General features: G+C 41.6%; 2 protein-coding genes across 5 annotated transcripts in view; one reads left to right on the top strand and one right to left on the bottom strand.

The window, feature by feature from the left end:
• Positions 1–5,012, bottom strand: part of aggf1 (angiogenic factor with G patch and FHA domains 1) — a 5,790-nt gene extending 778 nt beyond the window's left edge. Inside the window, exons 1-14 of one of the 2 annotated variants that reach the window (XM_041034690.1) lie at positions 4,802–5,012; positions 4,397–4,590; positions 3,926–4,025; positions 3,621–3,826; positions 3,226–3,357; positions 2,901–3,101; positions 2,647–2,716; positions 1,448–1,556; positions 1,115–1,166; positions 912–1,013; positions 655–820; positions 471–550; positions 249–376; positions 69–168 (exon numbers count right to left, since the gene is read on the bottom strand). In XM_041034690.1, the coding sequence (XP_040890624.1) occupies positions 69–168; positions 249–376; positions 471–550; positions 655–820; positions 912–1,013; positions 1,115–1,166; positions 1,448–1,556; positions 2,647–2,716; positions 2,901–3,101; positions 3,226–3,357; positions 3,621–3,826; positions 3,926–4,025; positions 4,397–4,582 (1,632 nt within the window). In that variant the 5' untranslated portion in view covers positions 4,583–4,590; positions 4,802–5,012. Of the gene's footprint in view, positions 1–68; positions 169–248; positions 377–470; positions 551–654; positions 821–911; positions 1,014–1,114; positions 1,167–1,447; positions 1,557–1,736; positions 2,170–2,646; positions 2,717–2,900; positions 3,102–3,225; positions 3,358–3,620; positions 3,827–3,925; positions 4,026–4,396; positions 4,591–4,801 lie in introns of both variants that reach the window. The other variant, XM_041034689.1, reaches the window with a different exon arrangement.
• Positions 1–21,841, top strand: part of tacc1 (transforming, acidic coiled-coil containing protein 1) — a 27,878-nt gene extending 6,037 nt beyond the window's left edge. For 2 of the 3 annotated variants that reach the window (XM_041034688.1, XM_041034687.1), the window contains exons 2-13: positions 11,296–11,405; positions 13,423–14,788; positions 15,707–15,770; positions 16,389–16,578; positions 17,441–17,505; positions 17,974–18,114; positions 18,226–18,302; positions 18,434–18,477; positions 19,005–19,168; positions 19,259–19,365; positions 19,480–19,600; positions 20,256–21,841. In XM_041034688.1, coding sequence (XP_040890622.1) covers positions 13,494–14,788; positions 15,707–15,770; positions 16,389–16,578; positions 17,441–17,505; positions 17,974–18,114; positions 18,226–18,302; positions 18,434–18,477; positions 19,005–19,168; positions 19,259–19,365; positions 19,480–19,600; positions 20,256–20,321 — 2,334 coding nt within the window. In that variant the 5' untranslated portion in view covers positions 11,296–11,405; positions 13,423–13,493 and the 3' untranslated portion in view covers positions 20,322–21,841. Of the gene's footprint in view, positions 1–8,713; positions 9,622–11,295; positions 11,406–13,422; positions 14,789–15,706; positions 15,771–16,388; positions 16,579–17,440; positions 17,506–17,973; positions 18,115–18,225; positions 18,303–18,433; positions 18,478–19,004; positions 19,169–19,258; positions 19,366–19,479; positions 19,601–20,255 lie in introns of those variants that run through there. The other variant, XM_041034686.1, reaches the window with a different exon arrangement.

Below are 21,841 nucleotides of genomic sequence, written 5' to 3'. Positions count from 1 at the left end.
TCTGAGAGTATGCCTACGTAAAAACAGATGGGCCAGTAAGACACCTCCAGCTTGTAAAGTGGTCTCACCGGGTCTTTCATTCCAGTTCCCTCTTTGCCCAGTCCCTCTCCTTTCTTCCAGCCCATCTTTTCCAACATCTTCCGTCCTTTATTGACTTCACTGATCTCCCTTTGAGAGGAAAAACACACAATTAAGATTTGCATCCATTATATCAATTAATCGGCATCAATTAAAGACAGCAGACTTACTCATGAACAGAAGCGGGTGCATCGTCTCGTTGGAAAACCCCCTCGCTGCCCACTGTTTGTCGTCGAGACTCGGCTCGGTCCTTGTATCTGGGGTTTCTCAGGGCTTTGGCCTCTTCATACTCACTGCTCTGTTTACAGAAAAGCACAGAGGTGACAGACCGTGCAATGAGAAGAAGACGATTTAAACTAAAACTGTCTGCTGCTAGTCCTGATAACACTCACCTGCAGGCCATATTTGGCCTTCATCTGCTTTAGCTCCTTCTGTCTCAGAGCTTCTTTATCCTCTTTGGTGAGAGCAGGGCCTTTGGGGGAAAAAAGCTAAATTTATCACTGCTGTTTTATGAATCCATACCAAAAACACTGTCCTTGTTTTTCTGTAGACGTGTTTCCTTATGAGGTTGCTCACCCGCCTTATCCTCTCTCCTGTGCTTACTGAGGTGAGCCATCACCTGACCAGGCTCACACCCATCACAGGTATCGGTGCCTGAGTGGATATGGAAGGAGAGCACAGTCTCTCCCATCTTCACCTCATCACCGTGTATCAGCGCGTGCGGCTCACACTTGGCTTTGGGCTGCAGAAGAAATATTCATTGATGCTCTCGTTGCTAACTTGCAGTGTTCCTGTTTTATTTCAGAGACAGCAAACTGAGACAAAATGTTGACCTGTAAGATTCGGTTGCCATTGATGACCGTTCCGTTCTGGCTTCCCTGGTCCACCAGCATATAGCTCTGCTGCTCCTGGTCAAAGTAAACCTCTGCATGGAACTGGAACCAAACACCGTTTACAGTTAGATACATCACATAACCCTACATGAAACAAATTCATTATTTTGGTCCCTGGGAAACATAAAAGTGAAGAGGGGTACCTTACTGACTCCCATTTCTGGTATTCGGATTGCATGATCCATATCTTTCTCTCTGCAAGAGAACAACAGCTTTCTAAGCCATTATAATGACATACAGGGGGATCAAGTACTCATACTTTCACTCAGAGAGACACTACTCACAAACAAGGTGTATTTTTCAGTTCTAGGTTAAAGCCAAATACAGAGCCATGAGGCTCAGTATAGCAGCTTCAGCACTAACGTTTCCCCATTCTGAAACTGCATGCAGTCAGTATTAAATCCTTGGTATGAAAGTATCAATCTTTAGCTCAGACATACTCGTGTCGTCATGATAACAGAGAAAGTGTTGCAAACCTGCCGATGGTGGCTGGAGAGTCGGCTGTGATGATGAACAGAGTGCCCACCTGCAGCACTGGAGATCTGACCACTGTCACTCTTACACAGGGCGGCCAAATGTCTTTCACTGCAAGAAAAATACACCCCAAAATAGTCAAGATATGGTATGATGGCTTCAGAGAGAGTGCTAGGAACACATGAAACAATAAAGATACTGACAGCTAAGAGCAAATTTCCCAAATAACTAATAGTGAGCACGTGAACAGGCCCAGGACAGACGCTAAATTTGGCTTGTTTTGCCTCTCACCTTCCTGACTCTGAGTCTCTGTCTCTGATTCTGGTTCTGATTCTTCGCTTTCCTTGGAGGAGGAGCCAGAAGATGGTGAGAACGAAGGAGTGGACTCCCACTCTTCTCTCTCCGACTCTGTGATCTCTCCCTCCTCCGGTTCACTGTTACCCTCCGAGTCATCCCTCCGAGCCGGGCTCTTTTTCTTCTTGTGCTTTGCTGATTTTGATTTCTTCCTCTTCTTCTTCTTTGATCTTCCCTTATCATCGTGGTGTGAACCGTTATTCTGCTTCTTCCTCTTTGACGAAGATTTGTCGCTCTCCTCCCGACGTGGAGCCAAGTCTGCACTGCGAGACCTTCGCTTCAGTTTTCGTGATTCTGTGGTCCTCTTAGACGTTTGCAGTTCAACCCTGTCAGTTTCTTCTTCGAACTGAATATCATCAAGTATGGGTTCCTGCCATCAGACAGTCAATGGTGTGATTACCGCCTCCGGTGATGTTCACTGACGGCAGGCCAGCTGGCTTTGTACTATATCTCATGTCTTTTGGCACAGTGTTGGTCTCAGTCTTCAAAGACAACTCACTATAGACCTCCACCAAAATTACTTCGAGTTTAACAGGAATATCCTCAGTCATCCAGATATTAGTTTGGACCCAGATTTACACACACAGGTGACAGGTTACTTCAGATTTCGTTACACTCTCAACTCACTGACAGGAACTGATGATAGAGTCAGATTACATTTCAATACTATTACAGGTGTAGCTTGTATGAATGACAGAAGCTGCTGCCTTATTGAAACTGTAAGTCTTTTTTTTTGTAAATGTGTAAAAAGACCTTTTGTGATGGTTGAAGCTGTGCATCTAGGTCCCAGATTCAAAATAACCAGGAATATTTTTAAATGCTTTGCATGTTGGTATTAAAAGTGTACCTCTGTGGGAAGCAGTATTCCAGTAAGAAGAAATCTTCATTTTAGCCAATGAGCTAGTCACTTCTTGCACCTAGGTCAGAGGAATAATCTTTTAGTAAACTAGCCTCAAATTAATACAAAAAGCAAGCGTTTGAAGACTGAGACCATCAAAGTCAAGAGGATTTTTAAGAGGAACTACAAAGTCAAAAGCCAGCTGTCAGCCACAGAGAATGACAACTCAATTCCATACATCAGTGAAAGAAAACCTTACATACCTTATCATCCTGGTGTGATGTTTTTTTGACCCCTTTCTTGGATTTCCTGCCTTTCTTTTCAGCAGTGTTCTTATCTGTGCAAGACTCTGCACCGGTCTGTGCAGCAGGCACCTCAATCCTGGAGTGAAACTGGTATCGTCCGCTCTCTGCATCGTAGTAGTAATAAATGCCTGTGTTGGCATCGTAGTATAACTGACTGGCCTGAGAAAGATTTAAAAAAAAAAAAGACATATACAAGATCAAATGATTGCTATGTAATGTCTGTTGTAAAAAACTAAATTTAATTCTGATATAGACAAAGTTTTCATAAAAGCTGCTGACGAACCGAGTCGTAGTAGAAGCCTGTGCTGTGATCATAGTACATCCCTGTAGTCTCATCAAAGACAAACCCCGTCTGTGTCATAGCCTCTTCAGCGGTGGCCCTCAACATATCTGCTATAGATCCTGCATCACCCTCCTGGAAGAGACAACATCATATATTTATCCATAAAGTGTAAACTTCTTAACTTAGTTTATACACACCCATAGCAGTATCAGCTTATTTCAGTATTTGGGATTAGTGTTGATACAATTAGCCAATTATTCGATTAGTTGAACCATTGATACCAATTTTTTTTGAGCCATTAATATACTAAAAACACAAAGTATTTGTAAATGCACTTTTGATGAAGAACATTTTTAATATAGCTCACTAATAAATAACTTTTTAGTAAAGCTGACCTCTGTTGTGACTGTAACACTGCTGTCAGGTTGACCTGAGTCCTCTGCAGCTGCTGCTTCATTTGCTGTTGAAACGTCTGCTGCCTCGCTGACATCGGCATCAGCATCAGCTCCATCCACTGCTGCTGCTGCTGCATTCAGGACCTCCTGAGCGTCACCTGTCTCAGGGTTCTGATTATAGCTTCCATAGTAGTAGTTGTAATAATCTGGAAGATAATATTAACATATTTGCCACAATTTTCTCACTTTCTGATTAAGTAACATGGTCATCCAATTTATTTAACGTACATATAAAAGTAACACACCAGTTTCTGTCCACACATATTCTTCTGTCTGAGTCTCACAGTTGACTCTGTCTTTATCTTTCTTCTTCCGTTCATGAATCTCTGCGCTCAGCTGATCAACCTGAAACAATATATTTCAGATTAATTTAATTAGCAGACACTCTTGAAACCTAACATGATGACATTTATATAACATAAATTAGTAAAATTACAAAATTAAGACTTCCAGTAACTAAAATCATAACCATTAGAAAAACAGAGCAGATATTATATTTAACACAGCAAGGTTTTCAGGTCATTAGGCTGTGTCTTTGGATCTGAGTGCATCAGTGCATTTGTATATCAAGAATATTGGGATCAAAATGTTTCCTCAGGGTGTATAAAGCTACACCCTATCTAATCTGGGTAACATTTCCATTTTCAATTATTCAATAAGAGTTGTAACAATTATTCGATTAATCACGTAGTCGATCGACAGACAATTGGACCGACCTGTTTCCTCAGGTCTTCATTGTAGCTCTCTGTGCTCCTCTGCAGCCTTTCAGACTGGCTCAGCTGCTTCTGTAACTTCGCCAGCTCGGCTCTGCACTCTTTGAGCTCCTGCTTCAGCGAGTCCACTTTCAGACGCAGCTCGGCCACTTCAGACTCCGCGTCCTTTGCTCCATCTTCGTTCTCCATTAGTCAAACTGAGCACGTTGATATAACATTTGTCAGTTACTCGCGTGAGCAGAATACGGGTGGTAGAGTTTAACATATAACGGCAGCTAGCTCGCCTGTCTGCTGGACGCAGTACACCAGTTACAAGGGTTATCGCACAGATACTGAAATATGAAATGTTCATTAAAGCTCTATAACTATATTTACTAACACTGACTGAGACGACACTGTTCTCCTTACCGTTTGTTTCGTTTTCGCCTCGTTGGCAGTGAATTTCCTGTCGGCACGGCACATGAACCAACCTGAAAGTTGAGAATAAACATCTTGTAACCACCTTGCATTTCCGACACAGTCGAGTACATGTTTTGAAGATAATTAGACAGTTAGAGTTATAACCGTGGAAACGTTTACAGTCCACCCTGTTCACGACCGCCATTTACTACAAGCTAACCGCGTCACAGCGGAAGTATTTCTTCTTCAGGTTTAGCGGACTCATTTTTCCCTCCGTGGGTCTACCACATCGCGAAGAGCTTTACCGCCACCCAACGGCGAATCATGTTCATACTTTTTAAATAACGAGAAAATGCGGAACACCCCATTTATCTTTTGCCTTTCTTTCCATTTCCCTTTTTTCAAAGTAAGTGCACTATTACGAACATATTGATTTATGTATACGAACGAAATACTTCACTACGGGGGCCAACAAGTGACATAAATCTAAACAGCGCTCTGTCTCAATTTTTACACTCTTCCACTCCTTTATATTTGTAGGTAAATACTGAGTATTATGAAAATTGATGAATTAAGTTGTTTAAAAGTTGTTTTGGTACCATAAAAACTTTAATACATCATGCATCCCACACAGTATTCATGGATTGTTCATGTCATCATAATGGCCGGTTGATGCTCTCGTTGGCCAGTTTGCAGTGGTGTGCATTGTGAATAAGGTCTGACTTATATTTAGATGAATGGGCCTGAATACCTTGTACATAACTAAACTGTACATGTGTACATATGTGCATTTTTAGTGTGCTGTGTTGAATATGAGTTTGTACTGCATAATATATTCCATATGCTTATTTTAGGTTTGTGTATGAGCACCGTTAATCGAGTATTTGAACTGATTATGTTTACTGCTTTCAGAATGTGTAAACAGCCTTTTGTGCAATGGCTGTTTCTCATGTTGTATTGTCGAGGTGTTATTATGCACTTTGGTCACTAGATGTCATCACAACACACTCATTCTCCCTTCTGACAGCTGAGTAGTATTGAGAGGAATGCCATGGTATACACAATACCATTGACAGTGGAGAAGGTGCTTGCGCTCATTTCTGGCAGGATGTGGTCATAACTTTAAGTCAAAGCTAAACGGTTTCTACCAACTGATAGTAGTTTTTTTCTGCGGGCTGATGAATATTCATTGCTTGTTGTTCAGTTTGTGTAATTTCCAGCTGTCCATATTTGCTTTGCGTTTGTGGGCTGACATGTTAGATCCCCTTGTTGTTTTCATAAGGCAGAAGTGAGGACTACGATATGCTACATTACAGGCCAGCTGATACACACATCATCTCTGTCAGTGGCCTATGCTCTACTTGTCCTTCCCATCCCTCCGTTGTTCCTCAAACACACACATAACTTCTCTTCTGGTCACATTTTGACTCACTTCCTTCCTTCTCCTGTTCTGCCGTCAACCTCTCCCCCATTCTTTTTACTGACACTTGCCAAGACCAGGCCTTCTCTCCGTGTGTCTGCACTTATTTTGGGCTCCAGAGGAAGAGCTGTTATGTAATAGTGTGGCTCCACTATTGTCCTCCAAAACTGAAACACATTCTCTATTTATGGAAACAGTGTATTTAAAGTATTATGCTGCAGACACAGTGAAATATGTTATTTGCATATAAGCACATTTTATCCTTGTATTCTTGACGCTTGAGCTGTGAAGTCACTGAGGAGTCGTGTTGGAAAAATATTATTACTGGATGTTGAGACACGCTGAAAGTAAGACTAAACATAAATGTGTCATTAGTTACATTTGTAATGAGACATGCAGAATTTGTGTTGCTGTGTGAACTAAGAAAAACTCCACAGTAAGTTGCGGAGGCCAGATTGTTTTTCCTTCTAGTATTAGTGTAGTTTTTAGTAAAAAAAAAAAAAAAGCCTTTCAGGTTCCTCCCACTGTGTTTGAAATCTGAGCCCTTTTGGAGAGCAGCCCTTTTGGAGAGCAGCCTTTAAGAATGGTTTGGTCTTTTATTTGGAGACACACACAGTTGTGTGTGTCACACGCTACCTACCGATGTTTATTGATGCCATTTTTAGACTAGAAAAGCAACAGTCCTAAAGCGCTCCTCTATGGCTACCATGAGTTTTCACTGGCCCCTCACCACTGGTGCAGAGAGCCATTTGGAAAAAACATTGAATCCATGGAAACAAAGTCTTTAATGCTTTTTCCACTATTAGACGTCAATTAATTGTTTTAAAACAGATGCTGTCTATCACACCTTCCCTTTAATGTGCTGTAGCTGTATCTATTAATCACATGTGATCCAACTGTTGAGCAGGGATTGTTGACCAACATTACCACTCATAACACATGGGAAGACAGGAGTCTTTTGTTCTAAAAAGCCTGAGCTGCTGAAGGTCTCCGCTGTGGCTCCGTAACTTAAAAAACAGGAAAGGTGCTTTTGTGAGCAAACATTTTACAGACAAGAAAAAGACACTAACTCCTCAGAATAAAGGCACAAACTGCTGCTCATGCTCCAGTGATAATCTCTTTGAGCTACCTCTTGACTATTACCACAAAATAATCAGTGCTTGTGGGATCCCAGAATGCACTGATCAGCTCTCAACAAAGCCTCACAAGTTCCACCAAACCCAGACAGTAAATAAGTGGGCAGAGGACAAACTCCACCCTTTCTGGTCAAATGTGGAAACTCTGAGGCTGACTGACGGCATTTGTGTGTCTGCTCCTCGATGGGAACTTGGGAGGAGTTGAGCTGCTGTGTGGCCAAGCCAAACCTTTGAGTTTCTGACACTGGAGCACAATATCAGAAAGCAACACAGAGCAACACTGTGATACGACAAGAATCACAGCACCAAAACATCAGATATACCATACAGATGTACTTTAAAAACACTAAGTAACTAAAATATCATTGTAAACACTGCTGCAAACATGGGTCATATAAGCTATTTATAAGGTATTTGCTGATGTACTGTGCATTTCACTGTCAGTTGATTTTGTATGTATCATAATCTGAGACCATTCCCTTCGACATAATCAGGCTCACGGCTCTAATCATTCCTTTCAGTGCTCGTCATAAAGACAATCCACAGTACATCCTGGTCAATGACGGATTTCTGAGGCTGATACTGATGTCAGTATGTGCAAATTTAAAGAATACAACAACAATCCCTCATCCACTAGTAATATCTTTTCAACATAAACAAATCAACTTTTCTGTGGTCATGGGTGGACAAACAATGTAATGCAGACATTGTTTCTAAAATACCTCAAAAAAATGTACTTATTAGTTCAGCTGAAGCAAACATGAGGCTTCAGCTGTCTGAGTTACGGAGAAGTGTAGGTTTCTTTCAAAGGTGTGTCCACTTTAGAACAAAATGCCCTATTTTCCCTGCACAGTGTGTCCTTGCAGAGCTGCAGCATAGGCACAGTAACAAAAAGAGTTCATTTTGTGCTTATCAGAGTGTAACTTTAAAGGTGCCCATTGACCAACTGCAGCTTTTGAAGCCTCATGTTTGCTCTGGTTAATCTTTGGAACAGATTTTTGCTCAGAGGACTATGCTACATTCAGTTTAGACTCTGGATCTAAACAAAGGTGAATCTATTCTTTAAGCACAGAAGCTGTATCAGAAGCTTGTCATACAAGCGTCTACATGGAGAACCCTCTGTTGACACTAGTGAATGACTTTGGTTTTTTTTAGCATTAGTTATACTTGAAAACTGTTTCTCCGGTCACTGAGGTGTTTCAGACACCCTTACCCTCTTTCCCTTCATTTACACCCATAATGTACCTGTGTCAGATGGTTTTTACCGGCCATTAATGAGTGCATTGATTTCCATGGTTGCCTGTCAGTTCTGTGGTCTGTACTTTTACCTCGGACAAATTGAATCCAGCCAGGTAGATAACCTGAGGCTGTCCAACAGAACTGGTTCCTCTGGTCACGCATGCCTGCCTGCGACTGGATGGGAGAAACAGTCAACTGTTAAACAGCCTGGGGGAGCAAAGAAGGCTTTAAGATCCAGCCCCACATTCCTAACCTCTCTCTGGGCTATAAAATGTGGAGCCCCAACAGTTCAGCTCCTCCTCCTCCTGTGTTTGTTTTCTGACACCCTCCTTCTGGTTCAGAGTGGAAGAGCAGCCTGACAGGGAAGTACCATTCTCCAACCACAGGGGAACTCCTTGAGCTGAGTTACAGAAGAGCTGCTTTCAAGCTTCCTGCCTTCCCCCTCTGCGTTTTCTGTCAGTGGACTGGCCTGATGTGGAGGGGAGAGGTTGGAGGGGGGTTCAGAAGAGGAGAGAGTGAGAACAGCATTTTGGAAACCAGCTGATCAGAGCTGTGGTATTCTGCCACAGAGGCAAAGGGGAGAAGGAGCGTGACTGGAAAAAAAAGAAGATAGAGAAAGCAGCTGAAGTCTTTGTGATTTTAAGACTGAGAAAATCAAAAACAGAAAGTGTGGAAAAGAAATGTCTCATTCCTTTCATGGGAAACTAGGAACTCATGTGAAGAGAGAAGCTCTGTGGAAAGATGTGAGAGCTGTTGGCATGGTGGAAATCTGAGGACGAAACACGGAGAAAAAGATCAGTCCAGGAAACCAATCCTTGGCCATCAGTGTGTCCAACAGAGGGTTTAGGAACCCCTGTGGAAAGAGGAGTGATGTCTTGGCTGTCACCTGTGTCATGGGCCAAATGGACGTGGACGGCGGTGAGAGGGGGAGAGGGGGAAGAGGAGGATGAAGAGGGGCAGGAGGCCAGCGAGGAGAGGGAGCAACGTGGAGAGAGAGGGGAGGAAGAGGAGGAGGAGAGATCTCAAGGCTGCAGGCAAGTGTTGTGCCGGGGCCCAGAGACAACCGACACTGTGATTCACACTGACTGGATTGGAGGAAGGGGCATTTTTACATGTGTGTGCATGAATGTGTGTCTTGAATGTCTACCATGTCAGGCTGAGGAACTGCGATGAGGTTTAGATGAAATGGACAGAGGAAGAGAGGAGAAAAACGTATCTGTTGTCTCTTCTACAATGACATTTTGTTGTTCACATGCACAAATGTGTTCAGTTGTCATGCACATTTCTGGTGTGGCTATGACTTAAACTGTTCAAAATGAATGTTTTGATCAGCCTCAACGGCACATCCTCGTTTCTGTGGCTTTAAAGAAATAACACACTCTCCAGCACTGCAGTCAGGTACAGTTTAGTTTAATGATGTAATCACTGCAAACACACAAGGATGACACATGCTCCAGGCATTGTGGCATTTGTGTGTCTGCTCCTCATGTATGCTTTGATAACATTATCATTATCATCTTGGTCATTGTTCCAAGAAGACGCAAAAATCCACCACTACTTTTTTGTGCTCACTTCCTCACTTTAACATTTTATTGACCAGATACAGTATCACGACCCTGGTCTGTTAAAACATTAAATGCCAGAATCCATGTTTGTTTACTTGTTTACTATCTCAGCAGATTAGTAGTTATTTAACCGGAGTAATGTCGATATCTTTGTAACTTCTTGAAGTGATCAGATCAAACTGAATGTCATTACACAGTAATGCAGAAATCAAGAGTTAGTGTTGGAAAGGGTACATGTACTACATGTTGTAAACTGTATTCAGGTGCACTGTTTATGCATTCACTCAAAATGAAAACATCATTTATAGCTCGTAAGTTATAACCCTAACTTTATGTTGCTTACAATTTAACAGGAAACAGCAGGCCGCTCTACTTCCTCTTCCTCTATATGTCTTTCACTTTATCTACATTTTACACTGTCTCTCACTGACTGGTGTGAATCTGATGAAACATAAAGCTAAAGATATTAAATCGTGTGCATGATTACATTTAGTATATTTCAGATTTACATGCAAAACTGACACACGCTGACAGATTTTGTGGCATCATCCCTTAGATCAGTGTTGCCTAAGCTGGGTGGTTAATTCTGTCTGTCAGAGTGCAAGATGAAGAGACCTCTCTCTGATTTTTAATGTAATACAGTCTGGTTTTACCTCCTCATGCCTCTGTTCAAATGAATCAACAAATGATGGGGACACCACTCTTTAATTGGACTGCAACCTGTGATGAGGCTTTGCAAGTAGACATACATTTGCTTTTTAGGGTCACAAGCCACGATGCCATGAATCCCACAGCATCTGGAATCTAGGAATATCACTGTGGGATTAAAGTTTGAGATGGAAAAGAAATATAGCACCACACTTGTCCATATACTTGCACACATTGCACAGTTAGTGCACCTCTGTTTATGCAGGTTTGTTAAGGTCTGTTGTGGTTCACATTGCTAAACCACTGTTTTGCTTTAGGGCATCATTAGTTGTAATATCCCCTGTTCTCGGTAGCTGTAACATGATCACTCAGTTATATAAGGATTTTTCTGTCCTCCACTCTCATCTTTTGCATTTTTGGAAAGTTCATGCCCCTTGTCTCTTTCTCTCTCTCTTTCTCTCTGTCTGTGTCCCTCTCTCTCTCTGCCTACCACAGCTCTGACTCAGAGGGTCATTTTGACACTCCTGAAGCAGCAACTCCTGTCCGTGCCCCTCCGACCATCCCAGGAGAGCTGGAGAATAACAATCTTGATGCAGACAAAACAGGTGAGGCCACTGCTGAGCAAATAACAGACGGAGACAAAGGGAGTCAGCAGGCATAAGGTGTCCGAGACATAAACATGCTAAAGTAACACCGCAGGATAAATAAAGGTTCTCATTAACATTATAAATATTAAACACAACAGAATTTTTTTTTTCAAGTGCATAGCACATACAATAGACAATGTCCCTCCTTAGAGTTACCATGGAAACAAGTCTTTTGATGTTGCACTAAATGTTCAGACATTCCATGTGTGCATGTGTTTGTCTTTGTACTCGACGAAAGAAAAAAACGTATAAACAGGTATATATGAATTCCACTGTGGTATCTGAACTGTGTACATGGTGTATCAAGTTCACCATGCCAAAGTAATTGGATGCATATGCAGTCTGCTGTCTCAGGAATGTACCTAACGACTGCATTTTAGCTTTCAATAAGAATTTTCCTGTCTTTTTAAACTATAAATTCCATGAAAAGTTGGTAAAGTAATCAAATTTCTTATGTAGTATATGCTATCAAATGCACAATGCATCGCTTTATTACAGGTACCTAAGGTTACCTAATACTTGAGCAGTCCTGCATGCTTGGTATGTGAGCTGGTATGCACACTGAGTTGGGATTTTGGGTGGGTTTTGGGTGTGATGATGGCGGAAGCACTGTCATTGTCATTTGAACACCAAGAGGAGGAGTCAGTGGCAGAGTGTGGGAATGGCCTTTGCTCTGAAATTCAGCAGGTTCAACAAAAGCTTTGGATCACCCTGTTTTGTGTTGGTCACAGACAGAGGTCACAGTGAGGGGAGTGACTGAACAAAGCTTGTTATCGGGGTGAAACCATCAACCAACTGTGTTTTTAAGGAGATTTTCTGGAGACCATATGCTGACGTGAAGGTGCTGCTTTTTTGGCAGTAGTAAAACCTTCCGGTAAAACAGCTCCAGCAACATTTTGCAAAAGTGTATGTTGCAAAGGTCAACCAGAATGGAACAGGGAGGGAGTTCACTTTTGTTTCAACCACAAACATACCTTCCTGCAGCTGTTGGAGGAGGAAGTTTGAATCCTGGCAGACGGGAACTGAAGTGCTTCTAGAAGCTTCTTTGAATGTAAACATGCTGATGGCTGTGTTTGTCTGCGCCCATCCAAAGTCTCCATTACTACATCAGCGTCTGTCTGTACATGATGACACCTAATAAATATTTAACAGATAGCTGAAGACTTTGTGACATAAAGTCCCAAAGCTTAAAAACAACTTGGTGTTTCTCATTTAGTTTTCTAAAGAAATTGAAAAAGGTCAAGATAACAAAACTACTACTATGTGCATAAAAAAAAAAAAAACAATCAATCTTATTAATGCAGGACTGCAAGATTTATGTATTATTGCAAACAGGCTCTGCAGCTGAGTGAGTTTAATTCTTGCTGTGACATGTTCTGCCTCTACACAAACACAAAAGTGAGAGAACAACAAGAGCTCTACAACAAAACATTTGAATTGAATATGTACATGTGGACATGGATGAGGACACCTTTGCATGGGCATGTTGGGTGGCAGGAATACTTTGAATACAACACTCAGGCGACATGCTAATGTGAGTGGAAGTAGGTAGAAACACAGTAGGCTGTGCTAGTCTCCTAGCAACCTAATATTACATGAATATGGCGAGTATGACAGGCATACTGAAATATGTTGTGTCGAAGACAGCCCTAGAGGTAATAACAGCACCACGGCAGCCGCTGTGCCTGTTGTCCTCAACACACAACACAAAACAAATCATAGCGCTTTTTATTTGTATTTTCTAATGCACTTCTCGGTTTAAATGTGATGGCTCTCATAGTACAACATCACCATGGCAACAGCAGCAGTTGGAACAGTTGGCTGGCTAGTAACCTGCTTTCAGAGAGCCAATCAGATATCACCTTCATCTGAGGTTCGATTTGATTGGAGAGATTGTCATTTGATGCATTTTGAACATGTTCATATGTTTTTTAGGGTTAATTTGTGTGTTTTTTTTCTCTCATTTCTTCTTCAGACCTGGATCTGGAGGAGCACCTGATAGTGACTGCTCCTGTAAGGGATCAAGATATTTTGCTCAGGCGCAGCATGGGTCAGGGTGAACCTGCAGCCCCCATGGGTGGCCCACTAGAAATAAACATGCAGACACTGGAAGCAGAACAAACAGAGAATCTTCCAGAAGCCTTGGGCTCTGTGCCTGTCCCTGATTCATCCTCAGTGATGGAAACTCATGAAGTGGCTAAATGCACAGCACCATCCACTGAGCCATCCCAAGCCCCAGTCCCCATTCTAGTTGCAGATCCTCTCCCAGATCTGAATCCAGCTCTAGCACCAGCTTCTGTTCCAACCCCAATGCCAGACTCAGTACAGAGCAGTGGACCTGAACCCAGCCAAGCTCTGGAGCCCCCTGAGGAAAAAACTTTTGTTGTTTCAGAACCAGAGTGCAATGGCCTCCCCAGCCAGACAGAACCTATTCAAAAGACTAAAACCAGAAAATCTAAGCCTCCTTCTCTGGAAATGAAGGCCTCAGTCAACGATCTGGATCAAACAAATGAAGAACAAGATATTCCTGTTCCCAAGGCCACATACAACTTTGACCTTGACCAGTTGGATGTCAGCTTTAACCCCTTTACCAGCGGTGGATCAAAAATACAAAACTCTCCTCCTCCGTGCGGTTCAAACTCTCTACCCAGACTTGAGCCACTTGGTAGCTCTTTGCCTGTCTGTGCGGACAGCTCAGCAGCAGAAGCAGAGATGATGGAGTCGGCATCAAAGGCCAAACCTGTGATTCTGGAGTTTGGTCTGGATGAGGGGTCGGTCACCAAGCCACCTCCAAGGAAATTAGGTGGAAAAAAGACAATGAGCAAACTCGCAGCTAAGAAGCAAAGGCCCAAAGGATCAGAGGGTCCCTGCAAACCTGCACCAGAACCCACAGTGTCAGAACCAGTCTCTCAACCAGCACCAGAATCAATTTCCCAATCAATATCAGAACCTGTTTCAGATCCTCTTCCAGAAACTTCTTTGCCAGTTTCAGACTCTTCTGCACCTCTGAACCTTGACGATGTTCCTATTCCTAAGACAGGAGCATATAACTTTGATCCCAGTCAGTGGGATGACCCGAACTTCAATCCGTTTGGTAGCAATAGCAAGGTGAGCAACTCTCCTGTTCTCCCTAAGGGTTCCTACAGCTTTGACCCAGATAATTTTGATGACTCTGTGGACCCTTTTAAATCCTCCAAAACCCTGAGCAATGAGGATTTGTCCAGTAGTGCTGAGCAGCCTGAGAAAAAAGTAAAAGACGGAGGCAAACAAAAAGCAGGACACTCGTCTAGTGAGAAGAAAGTGCGGCAGATTCCCAAGAAAAGCAAAGAGAGGACAATCACGTAAGTCTACAGAGAAATGACCTGAGATCAAATTTCCACCCATATGTTTGCAATCTTTCTTTCTTTCTTTCCCCAGAAGTTCAAAAATGAAAAATTCAGACTTCAGTTAATATAATTTATATTTGGTCATTGCTCTTTCTTCGGCTGAGGGTGTCTGGATGCATACCAAACAATGCTTTGAACACACACACCAGACACTTAACACTGCATACTGACCATTGATGCAATTCCCAAACCAGTTATATATAGGCTGTTGAAAGTGTTTATAGCTGCAGTGTTCAAATTAGTTTCAGCTTTTCAAGGGCTGTCGGCATCTTGTGTTTATGCTCAGACTTTAAACTATTTGCTGAGTGTCTAACATGCTTAGCTGAACGCCTTTAGTCACTCACTCGCTCTCCTTTGTCTCTTCCCCCGTTCTTCATTCCCTCTACATACCTTGCTGTATCCCCTACATCCTTCATCCTTCCTCCTCTTGTCTGTTGCGCAACCCCCTCAATCTCTGCTTTCGTCCACTTCTCTTGGCCTCAGGACATCTGAACAAGTCAAGTTTCTCTGTTTTCTGTTGTAAGTACTCTCACTATCAACTCTCTCTTTCATGCATGTTCGCTTCCCATTTTACTCTCATCCTGGCATGTGCTGTGTCAGAACTGACTTTTGAAGGAGCATGTGAGGGAGATAAATGTCTTCCTCAGGTTGTCTTGTCCTGTGATTACCCCCAGAAGTCGGGCAGCACCAATGTGGTTATACATGTATGTTTGCTGCACCTCATCTGATGTCGGGCTATGCAACAAGCAACAGAAATGTTTGCAGCTTTTTTGTTGTAGAAACAGTGAATATAAGTTAATTTTTTTAAAGGATCACTAATTTTCAATCGATAGATTCTAACTGTTGTATTATTGCCATGTGCTTGTTTTGTAGGAATTCCTGTAAAGTACAGAAATATGATGAAAGCCAGTCCTTGGTGCTTGACGTGTGTAATCAGGTAACGCGCGCACGTGTGTGTGTGTGTGCGCGCGCACGTGCATGTGTGTGTGAGTGAGTGTTGTGTCAGCTGAAATGTTTCATCTTACTGCAGTGACACTGCAATGTCCATTATTCAGCAGCTGTCCAACCTCTTGGCCTCACCTCTTAACACACACACACAAACACACACACCTACACACCCACCCACACACACACTGCTGGAGCATCAGCAGTGTCTCCAGCTCTGCAGTGCTGGCTTGGCACAGTGACAGATATGAGACTTATCACACCTCAGTCACATATTAGCCTGCTGCTCCCACATGCCCTCAACATTATCAGCTTAGCAGATACACCTAAGATATTCTATAGCTATAGAGCACCTAAGGTGCCTTAACATCTTACTGTAACTTCCCTAGTATAAAGAAGTAGGAATGTATTCTCTTAATACTGTTATTACATTGGTTCTCTGGGACTAAGATTCTGAACTAAACTAAATGTCTTTATTTTTTATAATGAGTCACTTTTTATGTAAACAATATCTTTTCTCTCACCCGGAATGTTTTTCTAGGTGGTGCTTGTCTAACTATGTAATAAATCCTATAGCAATGTGGGTCATATCTTGCTCTCTTGTCCCCAGGGGGAAGACGAGGTGGTGGTTCAGACACCAGAGATCACCCAGCGGGTTCATCACGCCACCGATGAAGAGAAGTTGGCCTCCACTGGCATCATGGGCCAGCCCACAGACAGCCAGGAGGAGAGGGGAGAACCCGAATGCAATAAAGCACCTCCGAAAAAACAGCCAATCTGTGATGTATCTGTTATGGATGGTATGGCTCTCAGTCAGTTTCAGATTGTCTGTTTTGATAGGAATCAGCTATAACTTATAATTTATGACTTAGGTTGTTATTAAGTTAGTAGATATGTGCTGATGCTGCAGGTTGCCAAGCGGTTCTCAAGTTCAAGTGTTGTGCTAAATAACAAGCACAAGGAGCACCCAGGCTAAAGATATGCGTTTTTGTCATAAAGCCCACTTCAGTGGAAGAGCTGTCTGACCTATGTGTTCACAAAGAAGTGCATGTTTTTGTTAAGCGACGCAAACGGCACTAGCAGACTAAATTATTTTATCTACAGTCATAATATCTGGCCTCTGAATATCCACCTGACCTTCACAAGTTCCCTGTTGATGTATTGTTAATGTTGTTTTATAGGAGATACCGTAGGAAAGGCAGTTTTAGATCAGAGTATGCATAGTGCTTGATACTGTAGCAGCAGGCATCCTCAGACCTGTGCCAGCTGAATTGGAAAATGTGAACAAGGAGAGTGATTCAGTGACATGATTTTCTCAGCATCTACTGTTGGAATTTTGGAGACTGCACCGCCCCAAGAATGTGTCAAACATTATTAAGAAGAAAAATAGAGCATGCATACTCTGCAAAATCCCTGTCCTGGATATTATAAAGTTATAAATATTACACTGGGGAACTACTGCTTCCCACAGTTGTGCATTAAAACCAGCCTGTGTCAGTGGGGCAAGAATCACACCATCTTTTCATCATGAAAATAAAACAATCTCATGAAAACTAATCAAACTGAGCCCAAATCCTTAATGTTGAAGTCCAGGTATATTTTTAACATAGAGAACAACTTTGTCATTTGTCACTGAATTATGTTTTTTTTTTTTCCTCAAAGGTCCTGAGACCAAGATTGCAGATCATCAGGAGGACAAGGACACCTGCAGTCTGAAAGATGATATAGTAAGTACCATAGGAACCACAGGCAGGGAGTCATATGAATATTTAAACATGACCAGCTTGTTTTGCACCAACTGTTCTTCATCTCAATAGGGAATAAGAGACTTTAGCCATAATTAGAGTTTTTTATTTTTTTCATACTGAGACAACAGTTGGCTTGTGTTGCAGCCTGATGCCCTACTAGCTATTTTTTCTTCAAGAATTATATAGTTATTACTGACACAATATTTATCTAAGATAACCACACTCGCAACCGTAGGAGCTATACAAATGTTTGCCTGGGAAAATCAACACAAACGAGAAATTTTTCCTGAGCAATCTTTGCAAAGATATCATGTGAATAATGTCTGAAATGAAAAGTAAAAACAGCAGAAGAACTGATTCGTGACATGACACCTGGGATCTGCTTACAACACATCAGGATCATAGATGTTTATGTCAGACACATGGTGTTTCCTGCATGTTCCACAGAGTGAGATATCCGTGAACCAAACAACAAAGGTAACCAGCAGTGATGCCACAGACACAGCAACCCTGACAGCCCTGACCCAGGACAACATTCCTCTGAGTGAGATGGACAAGGCTGCAGTGCTCACCCTGATCAGAGAAGAGGTATGTCACTCCCACAAACCCAGTGAACTGAATCTGATGGTGATAACCTTTTTAGATCTAAACACATCAGTTACCTTTTTTTTTTCTCTTCATGCCCTGTCTTCCAATCAGATCATCACTAAAGAGATTGAGGTCAATGAGTGGAAGAGAAAGTACGAGGAGAGCAGAGCAGAGGTTTTTGAGATGAGGTATGAGGCCTCACTAGTACTCAGGCACCTTGCTTCCTGTTTACAAAACATAGCACAAATTTAGAAAAAAATATGAATGACTTTGAGGCACAATGTTGACAAAGGACATCTTTCTGCTTTTATCTTGACAGGAAAATAGTTGCAGAATATGAGAAGACGGTTGCACAGATGATTGGTAATTTGCTGCCACCTGGTGGCGGTAGTTTCTGTATGGTTTTGTTTGTTCAACAGGCACAGCACAACATGGCTTTTTGTAAATCATGTGTATTTCATGGCTACCCATCCAAAAGAATGACAGCTTCAGGATAATTCCAATCTAAGGTTACATTGCATGAGGATTCATTGTACTGGCTTTGCTGAAACACATTGGATTTGAGGGGAAACAATGAGTAAGGTTGAAATGTCAACCAAGTCTCAGCTTTATTGTGACAGTGTTAACATTCACATCAGAGGAACAATGTAGGAATTATAGTCTTTTACATTCATAGTCCTCCACATCTTAGGGGACAGAAAGTAAGTGGATGGGTTTCCTTAAATGTAAATAAAATCCTCATATTTAATATTTGGTTGCAGATCTTTTGTAGTCAGCGTCTGTAGCAACACATTAGCAGACAGGTATGACAGACTGGTGAGGCTTTGCCAGGCCTGTATATCAGCTGCCTTCACTTCTCCTAACCCTAATCCTAACCCTGTTGTTTGCAGAGGATGAGCAGCAGCAGAAGACCCTGTCCTGTAGTAAGTCAGTCAGGCAGTTGACTCTAGAGAGGGATCAGGCCCTGGCTGACCTCAACTCAGTGGAGCGCTCCTTCGCTGACCTCTTCAGGAGGTATGAGAACATGAAGGGAGTTCTGGAGGGCTTCAAGAAGGTAAGCAGAGCTATAAAAATCTCATTATGGAGTGTAGTCCATAATGAAAACTACCAGATCACTAGATAATCTCTACATGTATCTCTCCAGAATGAGGAGGTGCTGAAGAAGTGTGCGCAGGACTACCTGATGCGGATCAAGCAGGAGGAGCAACGGTACCAAACCCTCAAGGTGCATGCTGAGGAGAAACTGGACAAGTAAGTGTCAAGTTTTGATCATAAGACTGCTTTTTAATTTAAAAAAAACCACTGGAGTTCAAGGCAGATTCTGACAATCTTTCACTCTGTCTCCCGTCTCTTCCACTCACACAGGGCTAATGAAGAGATAGCCCAGGTACGTACTAAGGCTAACGCTGAGAGTGTCGCACTGAACGCCAGCCTGAGGAAGGAGCAGATGAAGGTGGAGTCACTTGAAAGAGCTGTCCTTCAAAAGGTACAATAACTGAAAAAAGGTAAAAGGTGAAAAGGTAAAAGGTGCTAAACACAGCAGGTTTAAATATTATTACTGTAAATGAATACGACCTACTACAACTCCACCACAATTCCCACAGAACTTATTGCAACAAGAGGAACTAAAAAACTTTATGTTCCTCTTACATGGGAAAAGTACATTTTCCTGTTTTGTTAAACTGGATAATCTGTCAGATTTTCTAGCTAAGTCTGTTTGATTACAGTGATATTAAAAGTCTGTTATTTACAGTGATCTCAGTGTGACATCCTGGGAGTCTGTATAAATGCTTGTTTGTCAACATGTAGCTGAACACTAGGGGGCAGCATTTTATTTACTAAACCCACAATGTGGTGGAAAGAGGGGAAATGAATGTTATTTGCTGTTTTGTACTTTCTTAATGAATTTCAGCAAATAGCAAATACCTGGCCCTGCTCGATGCATTTCAAACTGGTGTTTGAAATGCATCACAGTGGATGTGACCAGTTTAAATTTTGTGGGAGTACACACTGTCTACCTAAACCTTTTCTCTGCATACAGATTCAGAGATTTTTATTGAACCTATTGTGAAAATAGGTGTTTTTGTCCTGGGATGTCAGCTCAGCCACCAGTTTCTAAAAAGTCTTTCTGTCTCTTACAGAATCAAGAGATCGAGGAGCTCACCAAGATCTGTGACGAACTGATCGCCAAACTGGGAACTGAATAAGAGGCCTTCAATCAAACTGTCTGTAAATTCTGTACATGAACACAATTCAACACATTTCAACTTTCTCTCTGTCAGCTCATATATATATTTTTTATTTATATTATTGAAATGCAAATTAGTTGCACTTACTCATATTATTTCAGACTGAAATATGAAACCAGAACAATAATGTCATTGGGTAAATCAAGAAGCATGGAGTTATCATAAGGTGTATTTTAATTACTTTGAAGGAGACGCGTTATGATGATATTCCAGCCATGATTTACCATTTTATACAACATGTTTCACACAAAACTGTAGGAAATGATGTGGAAACTAAGGGAAAGAAAATGTGGACATACATATTTTACCACAGCATGTCTACACTGTATTATGGATAGATGCAGTTTTCAGAAAGGACAAATCACTTCATGGAGTGCCTAAACTGATCATGGTGTATTCATTTCAGGGCTAAATATTTCTTGCTGGCGTTTCTTTTGTGATGCAGACATTTCTGCTCATTATCTTCTTTCATCCTCAAATGAGCTGTGAGTGATATTGCAGAGCATTTCTTAATCTGCCTTTTACTTTGTTTGTCTTTCTTGTCTCACAGGATGACATTTACAGTGTGTGATAAAGTCCCTCAATTATGCAGATTTTTAAGTTAAACCACCAAGATTTGACTTCTTGTACATTATGCCCCATAAATCTCTGGGATTGTTAATTTTGAAAAGCACTTAACTTCTATGATACCTTTGTTTGATGGGAGTTTGGCAGTGATGGGTGGAGATGGAGGTTCAAAGTAGTAAAAACTTTGCTCTTATTATACTGTAATCTGTGCCATGTCCATGTGCCATGTTCCATTTTCTCTCACTCTGCATCTGAGTGCGGAAAAGTTAAAAGCACATTCTGTAGATATTTTGGGATTGTATTCATATTTTATCTGTGAGCCCACATTTTGCTGGTGTGCCTTTATTTTGTCTATTACGTAGAAATAAAAAAAAGAAAAAAGTTAGCTTTTTTTAGCTCCTCCATGCTGTTGTTTCCAAACTCTGCTGCCAAAGTGTACTGTATACAATATATTTCTTGTATGATCAAAATATCTTGAACAACAGTGAGTTATAATGGGTTTGCAGTTTACTTTTATGGTAAAGGTCTGTGATGTGGGAGCAGATGATCACTATGTATAAACATCTCCACTGAACATTTTCTGGTCTGGTTGAACTTGAAGGAGCGCACAAGTCAGATGTGTACCAGATACAAAGGACAGATTTTTGTATGGAAACCTTTTACGTCAGCACAATCATTTGCCAAATGTCAGCGTAAAAATGAGATGGATTTCAGTGACTGTGTCCTGTTGTAGTGGTGTTGCATTAGTGTGAAGGTGCTTTTCAATGCAAATCCATCATTACAGTACAATATGTGTAAATTTTATACTTTATGAAAAGATTCAGAATTTTGTTCCTGATATTTGTAAAACTGAAGAATTAAGTATACTCAGATTGTATGTTAACGGCTATATTTTGTGCATTCCTGAATAA

This window comes from Toxotes jaculatrix, chromosome 3 (assembly GCF_017976425.1).
Source record: "Toxotes jaculatrix isolate fToxJac2 chromosome 3, fToxJac2.pri, whole genome shotgun sequence".
Classification (NCBI taxonomy): domain Eukaryota; kingdom Metazoa; phylum Chordata; class Actinopteri; family Toxotidae; genus Toxotes; species Toxotes jaculatrix.
This window is presented reverse-complemented; position numbering and strand designations above follow the sequence as displayed.